The sequence below is a fragment of the Empidonax traillii genome, unplaced genomic scaffold, assembly GCF_003031625.1.
Source record: "Empidonax traillii isolate 1590-97213 ecotype Southwest subspecies unplaced genomic scaffold, ASM303162v1 scaffold348:size657943, whole genome shotgun sequence".
Lineage (NCBI taxonomy): Eukaryota > Metazoa > Chordata > Aves > Passeriformes > Tyrannidae > Empidonax > Empidonax traillii.
The window spans coordinates 9,469-26,048 of NW_020955541.1; the positions used below are offsets into that span (position 1 = coordinate 9,469).

The window sequence follows — 16,580 nt, forward strand, 5'->3', positions numbered from 1 at the left end:
TAAGTAGTAAAATACTACTAAGTAGTATTTTATTAGGATAGAAAATACTCCTCTTGGGACATCATGTGAGAATGGCATTTATTTGCATCTTTGGTGCCAAGAACATTGAAAATGCAGCAGAGGTGAGAGGTATGAACATTTTCAGAATAAACTGAAGGCTTCTCTGTAAGTTATACAGAATACTACATAGTACTAGAGCTGGAGATGAAGCCCTCAGGCTGTTCTGTGAAAAATTAGACTACTCAAAAAGTTTTGGCATGGATGCTAAAGAAAAAGGGTTAAGAGAGACAAGATTTTTTTGGGACTGAAGATGGAGAAGAGATGGGATTCACTCCCAGTGAACTGAGGTTCACTGGAGTCAGTGGAGAAGAAGTTCTTTTGGTTTCACCGGACACTGAGCCTGGCTTCTGCAGAATTCATACAGACAGTCAGAATGACAGCCATAGATCATTCTGGCTCTTCTGGCTTGCCTTTACAATTAAAAAGAAACATAATCAGTAATTATTTACTGCAAGACACTTGTTGTGACACATTAGTTAATGATCCTCTTCTCCTAATTCTTCTAATCCTCATTTTTCTTGTGCTCTAGTTAAAAATTAAAGGCCTTAAACATAAATTCATCACTTTACACACAACAGTCCTGTATCCAGGGATTTGGTGGCATTTGAGGCATCAACAAAATATGTAAATTTGCAGCTACTTGCTGTTTATCCATCTGGTATTGATATCAGTGGAGCTGCACATAAGGTGATTCTTACTCCACATTATGGACCAGTCTCTTAACTGCACACGTTTTCCTTCATTAGTTATTTTCAGCAGCCAGCAAGTATACAAATAAATACACATACATTGTAATACTGTAACTTTCATATACAGAACATGTGCACAATACCCATCAGTGGACTTGGAAAATTTGTCTACTGCCAATAGGAAATGTCAGTGCTTATTAAGCTCATGGATGAAAAGAAATGCCAGGACCTCCTAATGTACAGGCTTCTGGGCCTGCTTATTAATGCAAACCCTCTAGAAAAATGTCTCATGACAATTTGACCTTTCCCAAACAATAACTCCTTATTCATGGTCAATTAGAAGTGTTGTCCTCATTAAAAAAAAAAAAAAAAAAGACCAACTAATTAGATACCTAAAGTTAAGTTGTTGAAATTGCAGTTGATTTTTTTCTGATAAGTCAAAACTATGTATTTTTCTCCCTCAGCAGGGAATCAACGTCTGCATGCTGCACTCTTTTACAAAGATTTAATATAACATGGGCCCAGGAAATGGCCTCTTAATTTAGTGCTTACACATCTTTGCCAACAGCAGTTTTAATTTAAATATAAAACTCTAAGTACAATACTGTCCTGCCTTGTCCATGTGATACAAAAAAAATATCTAGAGAGTTTAGTGAACATCTTTGTAGGAGGATAAGTGGTGGCTGAGAGTTAGAGTTGTGGGTTTTATTGCCTGACAACAGTTTTTAATTCCATGACATTGTTTAACCCTCAGTATGGTTATTCTGGGGGAATATTTGAATTCAGCAACTTATTTTGTGTTCCCTGTGGGTTTCCTACACCTGAATGATAGTGTTGTAGACCAAATTTTATGTTGAAATTAAATATGCTGAGATTGTCTAAATCTTCAGAGCTTTTACTTCTAGAGGTGTCATTTAATAATTGCCTTCTGCTGTAAAAAAATCTCATCTACAAGGCAAACTGGTGAAGTTTTACAAATAATTGCTTTATGTTGAACAATTTAAGTGTATTTTATGTTCCATTGCAGAATTATATATATATATATATATATATATATATATGCATTTAAAATTCATAGAAGACTTTGGACTGGAGGGGACCTTTAAAGGCACTCTAGTCCAACCCCTTTACAATAAGCAGGGATGTCTTCAAGTAGATCATTTTCCTCACAGCCCCATCCAACCTGACCTTCAGTGTTTCTAGGAATGCAGCATCCACCACTTCTCTGGGCAATGTGTTCCAGTGTTTCACCACCTTCATCATAAAAGAAGTCTTCCTTATATATAGTCTGAAAACCAATATATATGTATTGATGTTATATTTAAAAGCAACATTTAAATTGCAAAGGGGTTTTGTGAGTTTTTTTGTTTTGTTTTGTTTTTTTAAGTGACCAGCAGGTCAAAGGAGATGATTCTCCTCTGAATTCTACTCTTGTGACACTGCCCCCCGAGTTCTGCGTTCAGCTCTGGGCCTCCCCAATATAAGAAGGATGTGGACCTGCTGGAACTGGTCCAGAGGAGGGCCATGAGGATGCTCACAGGGCAGGAGCATCTCTCTTATGAAGACAGGCTGAGAGAGCTGGGGTTGTTCAGTCTAGAGAAGAGAAGGCTCCAGAAAGACCTTATAGGAGCCTTCCCGTACATAAAGGGGGCCTACAAGAAAGTTGGAGAGGGATCTTTTACAAGGGCATGTATTGATAAGACAAGGGGAAATGTCTTAAACTGAAGAAGTTTGGATTTAGATTAAATATTAGGAAGAAATTCTTTACAGTGAGGGTGGTGAGGCACTAGAACATGTTGCCCAGAGAAGTTACAGATGCTTCATCTCTGGGACTGATCAAGACCAGGCTAGATGGTGTTCTGAGCAAGCTGGTGTAGTGGAAACTGTCCCATCAAAACTAGGTCATCTTTTAAGATCCCTTCCAACTCAAACCAATCTATGACTCTATGAAATGTCTAGGTCGTCTTTGCTTTGCCCACGGTTTTTAACTTCTTAGGATTGAATTTTATCAAAATCTCGTGTAGACAGATGAAAAGCTTAGTAAAACCAGCTGCAAGTCATTTTACTGTTGATTTTAACATATTGCTCATGTAGGCAAGTCCCAGCAGTAACATGACACCAGTTAGACAAAGCACATCCAACAGAACAAGTCAGCTATCCCTGGGTTTGGGACTGGTGCTGTGCTACAGTAAATGCTCAGCAGCTTTTTAGGTGAGCCCATTCATTTTCACACTGCAAGGGGCTGACATGACCTCTGTGGTCAGTCACCATCTGTCTCTCTCAGCTGGAGACACAGTGACTGATAAGAATTGGCAGCTTATGAAAACAGCTGATACATGCACAGAGATCATCTTGGTATGCCCTCAAGGCCTTTTAAGTTACTTTGCTTGCAATAAGAGGATGCCAGAAGACCTAGTTTATGTATAGACCGTATGTATGTATATATACACACAGCTGTATGCCAAATGTGCAACATATATAGATGGTTATTTTACTTCAAACCTGCTGCAATTTTAAAGCAATTTCAGTACTTCTTTCTCCTGCAGTTATCTTTCCAAAATACAATCTGCCTAACAAATGTCATCAGAATCACGTCCTCAAGTGTATGCCTTCATGCTCAGAGAAGGTTGGTCTGTGGAGCTGCCGGCTCATCCCATCAGTAGATCATCCTGCATTAATGCCCCACGCACTAATGCTAAGAAAGCTGTTCTGAGGTCTCTTAACTGATAAGTGACTCCTTATCAGCGTAGCAAGTAATAGCAAGAGCTTTGTAAACAGAGAACATCACTAGGCTTTGCCCTTCTAATCTGTCTGTATCCTTGATCACACAAGAAGCATGAGGATATCACAAGAGAAAAGCATCTCAAGTCCTTAATGAAATATTAGGGAATTAATTTCGAAGCATGGAAACAAAAAGGGGTACAAAGAACATCCATGGGCAACTCCTTTGCCCTGGCCAGGACAGTTGCCACCTCCTTCAGTCAAGGATATTCCCAATGCAAAAGTTTGCTCTCCTTTCATATTTTTATTGGCCACTGGGAGGAAAGTGGTGTGTAGGGAATGGAAAAGTTCGTCAACTGGAGAAAAACTTCTTTCCTAACAGCTGATAAGTGATTTTGCCTGCAAGGGGCTGGTAAAACTTCCATGCAGAGAGTGGCATGTCCCTGGAAAAGGACAAAGTAGATATCAGTTGCTTGGAGGCCATCATTTCCTGTGAAAGCCTTGTGGTCAGGCAAACCGAATTCAGAGTTGTATTTATGACACTTCAGATTTGGATTTCAACTACAGCTATCACATATCCTAGATCCGCGCCAAGCCCCGATGGGGACCTCATAAAATTTCTGCTTCAGGTGCAGCAGATGATTTCTTAAGTTTTTAATTGTTTCAAGTGGTGCTGCTGGGTAAAACAACGCAGCTTTCATCTGAGGGGGCTGTACTATTTTTTGTAACCACAATTTATGATTACTGGCAAGTAATAGCTTTAACTTCTCACAGAGGGGAACAGAATGGCTCCAGCATACAAGTGATCCGAGCAGACATTGCAAAGCTGCGATCTACTCTTTCAGACAATATAAACTGACAGTGTGATTATATGCTTTCAGAACAAGGATGTGCTTTAGAGGCCCAGGAAATACTTACCAAGGGTAACTATTAAACACAGAACCCCCAGAAATCACATCACTCAAACATGTGTATGACATCTTTTTTTCCAGTAACTCCTTGGTGACGGAACATTTTCATGTTTAGATAGTACTAAAGCTTGTTTTTTAAAAAATGTTTCTGTGGAAATACTATATAAGTTTTTTTTTTCCACGCTCAATGTTTTTTATGCTTGCTTTTCAACACGGCTGTTTGTTTCTACCCTGTTTTTCTGCAGCAATTAAGATCATGGAAGAACCAGAATCATCAGGCGATGATGTTTTTGTTACAGCCAGCACTGATGAAACGTTGCCTTTCTTTATCGGTCCAAGTGATCTCTCTACCATGCAGCCTGAAGGCGTTATTACAGATGTGCTTTCATCAGACCAAACAGCACCACTACCTGCAGCAACCAGCCCATCCTACAGCCCCTCTGAGATCATCGAACAGTCCCTCGAGTTACCAGATTCCTCAGCGCCTACCCCTGGGAGCGCTCCTCCCGATGGCACCGGGCTGGGAGTGCAGGATATCGCTGCTGAATTGGATCAGATCGGTGGGCTGAGCACAGCAGCTCTGGATGAAGGGGAGCACGGCAGCGGTTACATCCCAGTGCTGACAACTAAGCCTGCAGAAACCACCCCAGCTCCTACGCTGAAGTATGTAACTACCAGCTCCATGACAACTGCAGGCAAAGGCAAAGAGCTAGTGGTTTTCTTCAGCCTGAGGGTAACCAACATGCACTTTTCTGATGACCTCTTCAATAGGAGTTCGACAGAATACAAAGCACTAGAACAACAGTTCATGCAATTGGTGGGTGAAAATCAACTTGAACAACATTTGTGGCAGTTGGGTGCGGTTGAAAGGAATACATCAAATTGCACAGTATTTTAACAATATCAGACCCTACTATGGTCGGTCTGATAAAAGCTCCATTTTTAAAGGATCCATAAACCTCACACAGTATGGAGACAGAATTTATGAAACCAGTGATGAAAGTTTTTACTTGTTCAAGAGACTTCAGACATATGCCTGACCTGTAATTTATTTGGTTTTTTCTTACATTCACATCAACAGTATAGCAGTGCTGATTACATCTAAGGCTTGTGTCTGCTTGCTGGATTTTAAAAATAGGCCTTTAAAAATATATCATAGCTTAGCAGGGAGACTATGATTAGGTATGGATTTTCTCTACGGTACAACAGGGCAGCAGGGCAGCTCAGTAACATGCCTATTATGCTATGCCCCAACCTGCCTGGATTCAATGTTTGAAAATAATTAAAGTTGGCTTTTGAGTGAGGTAATTTTTTTCTCTTCCAGATGAATAAACTCCCCAGCTGCTATGCATTTCATTACAGGGGAAATTGCTGCCCATCTATCTCAATCTATTATTGAGAAAGATGCAGAAATCCAGAAGAAGATAGTGCTAAGTGGAGAAGTTAATTTGTTCGTGGAGTTCAACAATTGTATTAAATTCAGGGAAATAAGTGTGTGATGTGTGTACTTGATAATGGAAAGTGACTATAAGAGCAATTCACAGCAGGTAGACACTGACAGGAAGTTAAAATAAAGGCAAATTTCTGTTTTGCAGCTACTTCCATACCTTCAATCCAACCTTACAGGTTTTAAGCACTTGGAAATACTTAACTTCAGGAATGGAAGTGTGATTGTGAACAGCAAAATGAAGTTTGCCAGGACAGTGCCATACAATATCACAGAAGCAGTACACTGTGTTTTGGAAGACTTCTGTGATGCTGCAGCCCAACACCTCAATTTGGAGATTGACAGCTATTCCTTGGATATTGAGCCAGGTAAGTTTGTATTACTAATGTATGTGCTAAGTCAGAACCAAGCAGATAATCTTTTTCAGATTGTTACAGCTCCAGAAGTATGACTGTTTCAGAAATAACCATATTATCAACAGCCTCCCAGTCATTTGGAATTATAAGAAAAACCAAGATGTTGCAAATTATCTGCAGACATATTTTCATATTATAATGAAAAGCTGGGTGGAGCTGTTGGTCTGTGCATGTTCACTGACTGCTTTTCAGAGCCAAATATAGTGACTCTCTAGAATAAAGGGCTGGGTGAACACAGGTATAAGAAATGCTCGTGTGCATTTTACAGGCATGACATGCAAATCTTGCACCTGAGTATATAAACATAATTTCTAATTATTATTGCAAAATTTTAAGCAAATCATAGCTTAGAGCATCATTAAACCTTTTTTAAAGGGCTAAAGAGTTAACGACAGAGGGAGAAAAATTCTATAAATAATTGGTTTCTACAGATACTCACTAATCAGAGCATGACTATATGTAACACTCCATAGATCTGTAATTCCAGAATCCCTCTTAATTTAATAGCTTTCAGATAAGTCTCTAGTAGAGAGTCAGTAAGCACACATCTGGACACTATTGTTATATCAGAAGGTTAATGTTTTCAAAAACTATATTGCTTTATAAAAATTGAACCTGAATCTACCTTCAGGTTCAGGTAACCATTTCAGGGCTGAATTTAATTTCACTGTCACGGAGAAAAATGATATCAGTATCTGAGTATGCATATGCCTTTAGACATTTTGGTTAAGCTGTCTCTTTATGTGCAGATCTCTGACAATTCCAAAAGAAAAGTCCATTTACAATTCATGCAGGCAGTTTCTAACCAGTTTTCATTTTATGTATCTCCTTGTGGCCACTAAAAGCACAGATAGTTTATGGTCAAGAAAGTTAACAAAATCACAGTATTCCAACCTTCAGATATTGTCATAATAAACTGATGTTTTGATGAAAAAATATTAATTAATGATAAAAAGTTAACTTTGGGCTACTACACATTCCCTGCTTTAGTAGTAAATTTTCATTCAATAAAAATTAAAATTAAAAAGTTCCTAAAATGCAAACACATAAAAATTTAAAAATCTTTAATTTTCATCCATATTGGCTGCTTTGCTGATGTGGTATTTCAAACTATTACTATGAATTTACTGAGAGAGCTGTTCTTTCTAGGCTTCTGAGCAGTTGTAAAATGTCAAAATAGAAGAATTTGTGTTTAAAAAGCCAATATATTCCCATACAGGTATTTCAAAGCCCTGTGTTTTTATTTCAGAAAACAAAGAAACACACACACACAAAACCTGTTTAGTAAACTGAGGTAATACAAGCAAATTCCTATTTATTTTGAAAGTAAGAGCCATCTAGTGGTAACAATGTTCTATCAAATTCAAAGGCTGATGGGGACTGACAGTCCAAAATATAGATCAAGATTCAGCAGATGCAAAAGGATGACTACATTGGTCATAAATAATACCATGAAGAAGAACTTTTAAAAACACCTGCACATGGTATTTCTGTAATTTAAACAAACTGAAAACACAAAGCATAACAAAGCATGACAGGTATGTACTAAGGAAAATGAAATGTTATGACAAAGAAAATAACCCTCTAACCCAGCAAAGTGCTCATGCCAAGCTCGGCTTGTTTTTAAGAGTTTACATGTACACACACTCACAGTCCAGGAGCAAAGTACATATCAAATCAACACGAGCATTGTATATAGCAAGGGGAAACTGTACATGCTAGAACTGACTACTCTAAAATTCAAAACAGGAACTAGCCATAGAATTAAAGAGGGGTTAAAAGTGAACATCTATGATGAATTCATTTCTACCACTGAAGCATATTCCAGTGTGTGTCTGAGATTTCCAGTACTACTAAAAAAATTCAATGCTCATTTTTCATTAAAATTATTATTACTGAGCATCTAGTGCAGAACATGAAGTGGTTGCAGAATTCTCATCCCAGTTAGTACCTACAAGTAGTAGGTGCAGTATCCAAATCTTCTTTTTAAAATACGTAACTATTAAGGGTTACATAGCCCAGCTCATACCTGTATACCTGCTCTCACTTCCTTCTCTGAATTATCCTTTCCCAGTTTTCTACATCTTTTTTTTTTCTCTTTCTGGATCCACATATCTTACTAAAACTGTTTGTTGGCAAGTATGAATTTGTATTCTCTGGTCTGCTTCTCATCTTTTGCCTTCTAAGGGTTTTTATCCCATAGTATGCAGGAAACAGGCTCCAGGAGACAAGACAGGCGGATGCAGACCCCCTCTTCATCACCCCACCAGCACAAGTTGGGCTGAGCACTGGGTTAAAATTACTCCTTCTGGGTCTTTTTTTTTTTTTTTTTTTTGCATTTCTAGTAAGAAGCAGAGAATAGAAAGGAAAAGTAGACTTGTGTTACAGCTGGAGTTAGGACTTTAAGCTGTCTCTGATTTAGGCTTTCCCATGAATATCAGCAGGCTCCTTTTCACTTAATCTCCAAGAGGCATCCCTTACTAATATTTAAAAAACAAAACAAATAAAAAAAAGAACAAGGCCTGCAAGCACATATTTTCTTTAGACCATGACAATATTTCTGGGTTGCAGATCTTAGTACTGTGTAATATTCAATAACCTAATTCCCTCCCTCTATCTTGTCCTAAATTATGTGTTGAGGATCATTACAGCTTGTCATGGTTTGATTCGGCCACTGCCTCTCTGGGCAGTCATTGCCTGCATTCTCCACCAAAAATGTCAGGTCTCTTTTGTCTGCATAAACCTTCTCTCAACTTAGAGCAATTGTGTGGGGGTGAGAAAAAATTAGCCCAGAGCAAACCCATGACACAGCTGAAACTATTTCTCACACATAAGCAAGGTTATAGCACAGCATCCATGAGTATAAAACTAGCACTTACAGTAAAAACAGGATAAAAATATACACATGTGAAAATCCTTTTCAGTGACATGAAAATGACAGCTTAACAGTGATGGGGTAAATAAATGCAGAAGTCAATATAAACTTGCATGCTTGCTGTGTCATCTACAGGAAGAAGGATGTGTGTCCTTTTATGCTAGACTCCATCCTCCTATTAACGTGCCTAAAGGTCAAGGCCAGTAAATGTGAATTGTTTTCCCTACAAAAATAGCCACAAAGCCTGCCAAGTCACTTTGCGGTAATGCTTCAATTAATGATTCACCCGTCCTTTTTACAGCTGATCAGGCAGACCCATGCAAATTCATGGCATGTGACAAGTTTTCCGAATGCATAATGAATGAGTGGACAAAGGAGGCTGACTGCCTTTGTAAACCCGGTTACACCAGTCAAGACGGACTGCCCTGCCGGAGCCTGTGCGAGCTGGAGCCGCATCTTTGTGTCAACGGTGGGAAATGTGAGTTAGTCCCAGGAAGAGGAGCTGTCTGCAGGTAAATAGATGGTGATCAACATGAATTCTCTTAACACCCTCCTTATAAGGTCCATCACATGATCAAGTAGGGGTGAGGATATACTTTTCAACAGTACAAACTAGGCTAATAAGCCAAAATCTCAAAACATTCAGATGCCTAAAGTTACACTGCAGTATCTTTCTAAATAGTCTCACCACAGTAAAATCCATTTCAGCCTGTTAGGACACACAGAACACCAAGACCTAGTTACTTTTTAGAAAAGTTACTTTTTTGGAAATTTATTAGAAATTCAGCATCATTGGCAGAGATGACTCAAACAAAGCCACGCATTCTTTTAAGATTTCCAAATACATATGGGAAAAGTGGAGTAGCATATTCATGGTTCGGCTACTGATTACACAGTAGTATTTTAAGAAATTACATTTTCCTAAGATGTACTAAAAAGGAAATCTATATTCATATAAACACACCTATGAGGACTACTCTGATTCCAGACCACCCAATAAAGTACATTAAGGTTGAGGCTGCTATCAGGGCTTTCTGGGAAAGACAAAGATTAGCAGCTCCTCCTAACTGCAAATATATTCTGTAATAATTTTCACACAAAATTATCTTAAGTCAATACAGAGTACTTGAACATAATAATTCTCTTTTTAAAGGATCAAGTTTCTTCTCATTTTAAGACGAGACAATCCAGAGCATTATGTGAAACTGTATATTCGACAGCCACACAGTAGCTGACCAGCAACGTGTATCGGCAAAAAACAAGTTAAAATTCTTACGTTTATTCTCTCTTTATGTTGACTTGACTAGGTTAATGATAGGTCTTTTAGCTTAGTTAGGATTAATGTCAAAAAATAAGACCATCAAGCAAATTATTCATATGATAATTTCACTGTAACAACAATAGTGCCATAATCCATTTTCTTCAGTGGCCATCACAGAATAATAGAAGATTATATTGAATTCACCACAGTTACTGCCAAATTCCTGACTTGCAGAGTCACAGTAGGGTAGCTGAAGTATTTTGTACTAGAAATCGTCCTGTGAGCTTCAAAGGTCCTCTTCAAACTTTACTTAGGTAGCAAGGGGTACAGCCTACTCCTCCAAGACTGATGCACTCAGAAAAATAAAACTTTTTCCTTTTAGAAAAGCCCTGACTTGATGTACAGTAGTAACCAAACCATCATGCGGAATTATAAAAGGACTAAGAATAATGAGCAAAAATTTTAGTGAATTATAGCAAGTTACAAACTTACCCCCGGTCAAATCCTGACAGCATGTGCAAGCTCGTACAGTGAGAGAGAAAATTACAGTCTACTATTTGCCCTTGTTTTGCGGGTGAATTCACTCAACAACATGTTAGTTTTTCCACTAACTAGAAACCTTGTGTTCTCACATAAATATGGCAATCTTCTCCCTTGCTTTAAAGGGAGCTATTTACAGAATCACAGATTCATTAAGGTTGGAAAAAACCTCCAAGATCATTAAGTCCAACCTTTGAATGAACGCAACTGCATCAACTAAACCATAGCAGTGAGCGCCACATCAAGTTGTTTCTTGAACACTTCCAGGGATGGTGACTTCCCTTAAAACACACCTCAACTTCTCAGGTTCTAAACCTCAAATGTTATTTCAATTTCACCTGTGGGGTTAGAAACCTGTCAGAGATGTTTAAAATGCACAATTTCCCTAAAATTTGTGGATTGACAAAAAATGTATCAGTGTCTTTTTAACACTCACTCTCATGAATGTAAGAATATTTTCTTTCCCTTATTATCAATCACATTATTTTCATGCAGACACATAGCAACTAGTTGTAGTGGAAATAATGTGCTCATAATTAATGGCAGATTTTGTTTTCATTTTTTGTCTTCCTCTCCTTATTGTAGATGCCCCGTACGTAGACAACAACTTTACCAAGGACAGCGCTGTGCCAAATTTGCTCCAGAACCCACACAACCCTTCACTTTTAAACCTCTTGTTCTTGGCTTAGTAAGCCTTGCTTTTCTTTTCATCATTTTAATTATTAAGTTGAGAAGAAAATGCAAAAGAAACTCTAATTTGCAGTAAGCTGCTCACAATCTTTTTCTTGAAATTTCAAAATATTCCTTTTGTTTCTTTTGCAATTTAAAATCTTACCTAAACAATGTTCTGCATTGTAGAAGGCCTGCTCTCAGCAGCTGCAATTCAGAAAATGCTGTAAGGATTAATCCTGCTTTTGAACACGATGAACCCATATCTAGCTTTTGTCACACGGCTTGCAGTGTAAGTGCTTGTCTCGGTTCCTCAGAGATCACTGATCACGAAGCATTACGCGAGCTTGAAAACACAATTCAGCCTGGAGGTAAAATGCACGAAAATCCTTCTCTTACCCCTCAGCAAACAGCCCTACCTGAAATAACAGGTCCATCTTCAAGTATTAACTCCACAACTAAATCAAACTTGAATCTATTCTCTTGCTTGACAACTTCAGAACTGAAAATACTAACATATTCATTGCTTTCCACATTTACTGCTGTGTAGGTTTCATAACAGGACTATAGAACTGCTTTTTCTTACAGCTCTCTTGCATGGCTCTGGTGGTCCACCCTTTCTGAGTGCTTTTTGTGATTTAGTGAAATAATTAGTGGTTTGACATTTTGATTTTTTTCTTACTCTTGTAGGTCACCAGACCAGTTTACAAAGCCAAGACTGACAAGTTAGTCCTTGAAATTCTTCGTTTCCAGCATCAGCCAGACAAAAACAAGGTTTGTGGAACTTTAAAACTTTGTTGTTTCCCATATGTCGGTATTACCAGGAAGCCTCTTTGTAGTCATTCCTTACAAAGAAAAACTCAGACTTTTGGGATGCTTGATATGACAACAACAATTTCTTCGTAAGTGTTTTTATGCAACAAAGTTAAATTCTTTATAACCATGTGCTAATGTGGCAGTCACTGGAACACATGAAGGAAGAGGGAATTTCTAAAATGACAAAGTAACACAAAATGTAAACCAAATGGGAGGTATAAAAAGCAATATAAAATTTTTAAAAATTAAAGATTATATAAAAATAACTTGAGCCAGGTTAAGCTACATACAGTTTGAACAAGTAGGCATTCTAATTTGAGCAGCATACTGCTCACATCTCAAATATTATTTCAAGTTGAAACCTCTTGTATCGTTGGAGGGGGGAATTGACAAAAGCTGAGTCCAAAATTTCTCTAACATTGCCAGATCGTTTCTTACTTCTGACGTATCTGAGTATGCCCTCTTGAGAGATAGAAAAAAAAATCTTTACTTTGCTGTTTTCATTTTTCTGAATCCCAGTCCAGTTAGGAACCAAAAGGTTTTGCTATAGGTGTTAGTACCCATTGTTATTGTGGGGAGCATCAGTACAGGACTGCCCTGGCATTAGCTGAACACTGTGGGAGACAGGACACTAACTGCATGAATCTTTGGCTCATTACATATTTATTGGTACGTAAATAAAGGAACAAGCTATAACACTATATAGAAAGATTGTTTTCACTGATCTTCATCATATGCAGGTCACAGTTACAGACTGAGGTAAAAACGGTGGGACTGGAATGCAGAGATAAAAAATAGACAAAACAGCAGGCAGCAGCACTTTGCAAAAGCTCAAGAATGAACTGGTTTCACTGCTTAAAAAAAACACAAGCACGGAAGTTGGCAAATAGTGTTTTATAACCATCTTAAACAAAATGTGCCTGTGGGTAATTGAGACAAATAAACTTTCATACTAGCTAAACTGCTTAAAATTACTGCATAGAAAAGCACTAAATATTTTACTGAAGTAATAAAATGGCACATCTGTGAAAGAAAACCGGACCTGTGTCATCAAAACTACTTGAATTGTAAAATGTATACAGATGAAGCTCTTCTCAAGATCTAGTTAAACAAATTAATTTAGTGGGAAGTCAGGCAACCAGAAAATTAAAATAGGTTCAAGAAATTAGGAGGCTACTGTTATTTACATTCACAAGGAGTGTTTACATTACCCTTATGTTCAACACATTTTTAATGATTTGAAAAAGGTCAATGGAGGGAAAAAAAATTATGAAGAATAGCTTTCATGAGCTGAAACTCAGAGGACCACTTTGATATCACAATCTAAAAAACTCCTTTGGGATTAGAATCTTAAAGAATATGCCACTTTTGAATATGAATTTTCAGGAGGACATGGATCTCTAGAACTTGTAAGCCAAACTGAGAATTCCAGTAATTAAATTCTGGTTTGCAATACATAATGAAAGCAGTGACAGTTTTTTATGACATATTATTTACCATAAATACAGCTCTGTATTTAGGAAGGCATGTTTGAAAATAGGCATAAAGTTCCAGCAGAAGCTAAAATAACCTTCCATTCCTTCCTAAACATAAAAAATGTCTACAGTTTATTTACAGAATCACTACATGGAAAATTATTGCAAAGCTAAGTTATAAGAGGAGGCTTTGGTTGGGTGGGTTTTTGCCCAATTAGTAAATAGTCTAAAAACTAATAATCTTTAACACTTCCAGGGATGGCGCATTCCCAAGTTCTCTGGACAGTCTTTTCCAGTGCCTTGCCACCCTCACAGGAAATAATGTCTTTATATATAATCTAAACCTACTGTCTTTCAGTTTGAAGCCTTTCCTCCCTTGTCCTGTCACTATGTGCCCTTGGAAAAAGTTCTGCCTGTCTTACTTGTAGGCCCCCTTTAGGTACAGGGAGGCCACTAAAAGGTCTCCCTGGAGCCTTCTCTTCTCCAGGCTCAATTGCCCTTACAATGAACTAGACATTATCTCAACAGGTTTTAGTGTGACCTTCCCTATTAGCACTAGATAAATTTTTCAAATTCAACAATGTTCTTCAAATGTCTTACAAGGCTTTCTCTTACAGGTATTCAAAAAACAAGATCTGCATTATTTAAGACTGGACTTCAGGATGATTATGCACGTGAAAAAAACCTCAAGGATTCCTAAAGATATAATGTTTGTACACATTTTAAAAATTGTTTTACTGAAGGAAAGAAACATGACCAAGTTGAGCACCTATTTGACAGCATCCAAAATTTGCCTGGTAGGAATTCATAATTGTTAAAATGCACGCATTAAGCATCCAGTGCTTACAGGTCTTAACTGTTACACTTAAGAGCCGAGTGCTAGAGACAGATTTTGCTGAGACATGACATTTTTCAATATTTGTCAATGGAACTTCACCATATTTCCATATCCTTTTATTAACCTTCCTTGCACACACTAACATAAGTGGTGAACAGAAATATGAGCTGTCATTGACCAAAGGACATATTAAAAGCCACTGGGAACTTCTTTCTCTCCCTACAAGGCTCATGTTGCAAATCACACAGAAGGTGGAATTAATTTTTTAAGGGTTTCTATGAACATTGTTTATACATATGTACATATAAACTTAACTGCTTAATTTCTGGTGACAGTGAAACTATCAGGTTATCCTAAGACTTCAAACTTTTTCCTGAGGCACAATACCTGTAGTTTCATCTTTTCAGAACAAGGTATTTACATTCACAAGCACCCTTCTGGTAGTAAGTAGATTAGAACTGCACATGACTGTGTACACTTTAAATTCAGCATGCACACAAATAATTTTAAGAGGTTACTATTAGTTTTTGTAGAAGAAATCTACGCAGACATCGGGCAGCCATTAAGTATTTTGTAGGCTTCTTAATTTATGCACTATGAATCCACAATCCTGATCCAAGTATGAGCATTATTTTACATTGAGCATGTTTTTCTTGAGTATATCTATATTTATATCCTGCACCAGTGTTGTACAATATTCAGGCACTGTTTGCCGCTTGGTGCACACCAGAAGTCGTACTTACAGCTCAAACTGAGCTTCTACAAAGTTCATGACTATTCTGGATGACAGGTCCTCATTCAGATGTGAAACTTTTGTGTATTTGGGACAGCAGCTGACTTCAGCAACAATTCTTCTCTCTTCGTACCGTGCAGTTACCACAGCAAAGACTGAACTTTAATTTACCTTATTATGTACACTCAGAAGAACTGTTTACGAATTCCAAACAACTAACTGCACGGATTTGCCTGCAAAACCACCGAAACTGGTGATAGTGTACGAATGAAGGCAAAGCACCAAGAATACAAGGTTGAGTTTCTACAGATGAAATAGGACTTTTACTTTATTTAACTAGAACAAAAAATAAAGAAGAAACCTAAAGATGTGGTTTTACCCAGTAACACTTCAGAATAAAACTACTTTAAAAATATTTCTTGCAGGGCACTGGAAGTCATCCCTGCCAACAAACGTTAGCTTTTCACTATTGCTCATGTAAGCTAAGAATACATTAAGAATGCTGATAGCATTCCATTTTTTTTCCATTACAAATGTATTTTTGTATGTGTTTAGTATATTTCAAGTCATATTAGTTATCACTAGCCTGATTATAAAGTAAGTAGTTTTAAAATGTGGATTTTAATAATGATTATTCATGATTGTATTTATCACTCTCAACTATTAATTACCAAATATATTTGCTGGACTTAAGCCTTTTGTATTTAAATAAAACATAATAAAACTATTTACTTGAAAATTTCAATGGGAACTGAACCAGTACTTAATCTCAAACTAAAACACATCACATTACCTTAAAACTGATGTAAAGTTACAGCTGGAGATAAAAGCCATAAGGAAAGTGAAACAAACGTCTGAATTACTTCAATCTTTTTGTGTTAAAAAACGACCACTCCAATCTGGCCCTTAGGACAAGAAAGTTTTCTAAGACTCTTTTTAAGGGGAAAACAAACAAACGAGCAAAACCCACAAAACATCTCCATCCAAGACATAAAGCTTCCCCTGCAGAATACAAACTCAAAGCAGCAGAATTGGTTTCATAGTCACTGACTGTCATGAAAAATGAAAAATATGCAAAGAGTGCACAGCATAGCAAATGATAGATACACTGGAAGTGATAGCAATAAAT

The 16,580-nt window shown here is 37.5% G+C and overlaps 1 protein-coding gene across 1 annotated transcript; it reads left to right on the plus strand.

Moving 5' to 3' along the window:
- The first annotated feature begins 4,637 nt into the window (after window positions 1-4,637).
- On the plus strand, window positions 4,638-16,237 carry IMPG1 (interphotoreceptor matrix proteoglycan 1). Its single transcript, XM_027892391.1, has 7 exons — window positions 4,638-5,198; window positions 5,977-6,196; window positions 9,421-9,631; window positions 11,506-11,682; window positions 11,779-11,960; window positions 12,280-12,363; window positions 14,498-16,237. The coding sequence occupies exons 1-6, from the start codon at window positions 4,638-4,640 to the stop codon at window positions 12,309-12,311; spliced, it is 1,383 nt and encodes a 460-aa protein (XP_027748192.1). The 3' UTR covers window positions 12,312-12,363; window positions 14,498-16,237.
- The last annotated feature ends 343 nt before the right edge of the window (window positions 16,238-16,580 follow it).

Bases quoted from the DNA above. Each gene is read 5' to 3' on its own strand.
- IMPG1 (XM_027892391.1), top strand. From the start codon at position 4,638: ATGGAAGAACCAGAATCATCAGGCGATGATGTTTTTGTTACAGCCAGC. The intron at 9,632-11,505 runs GTAAATAGATGG...TCCTTATTGTAG, and splicing joins GGAAGAGGAGCTGTCTGCAG to ATGCCCCGTACGTAGACAAC. The intron at 11,683-11,778 runs GTAAGCTGCTCA...TCTGCATTGTAG, and splicing joins AAAAGAAACTCTAATTTGCA to AAGGCCTGCTCTCAGCAGCT.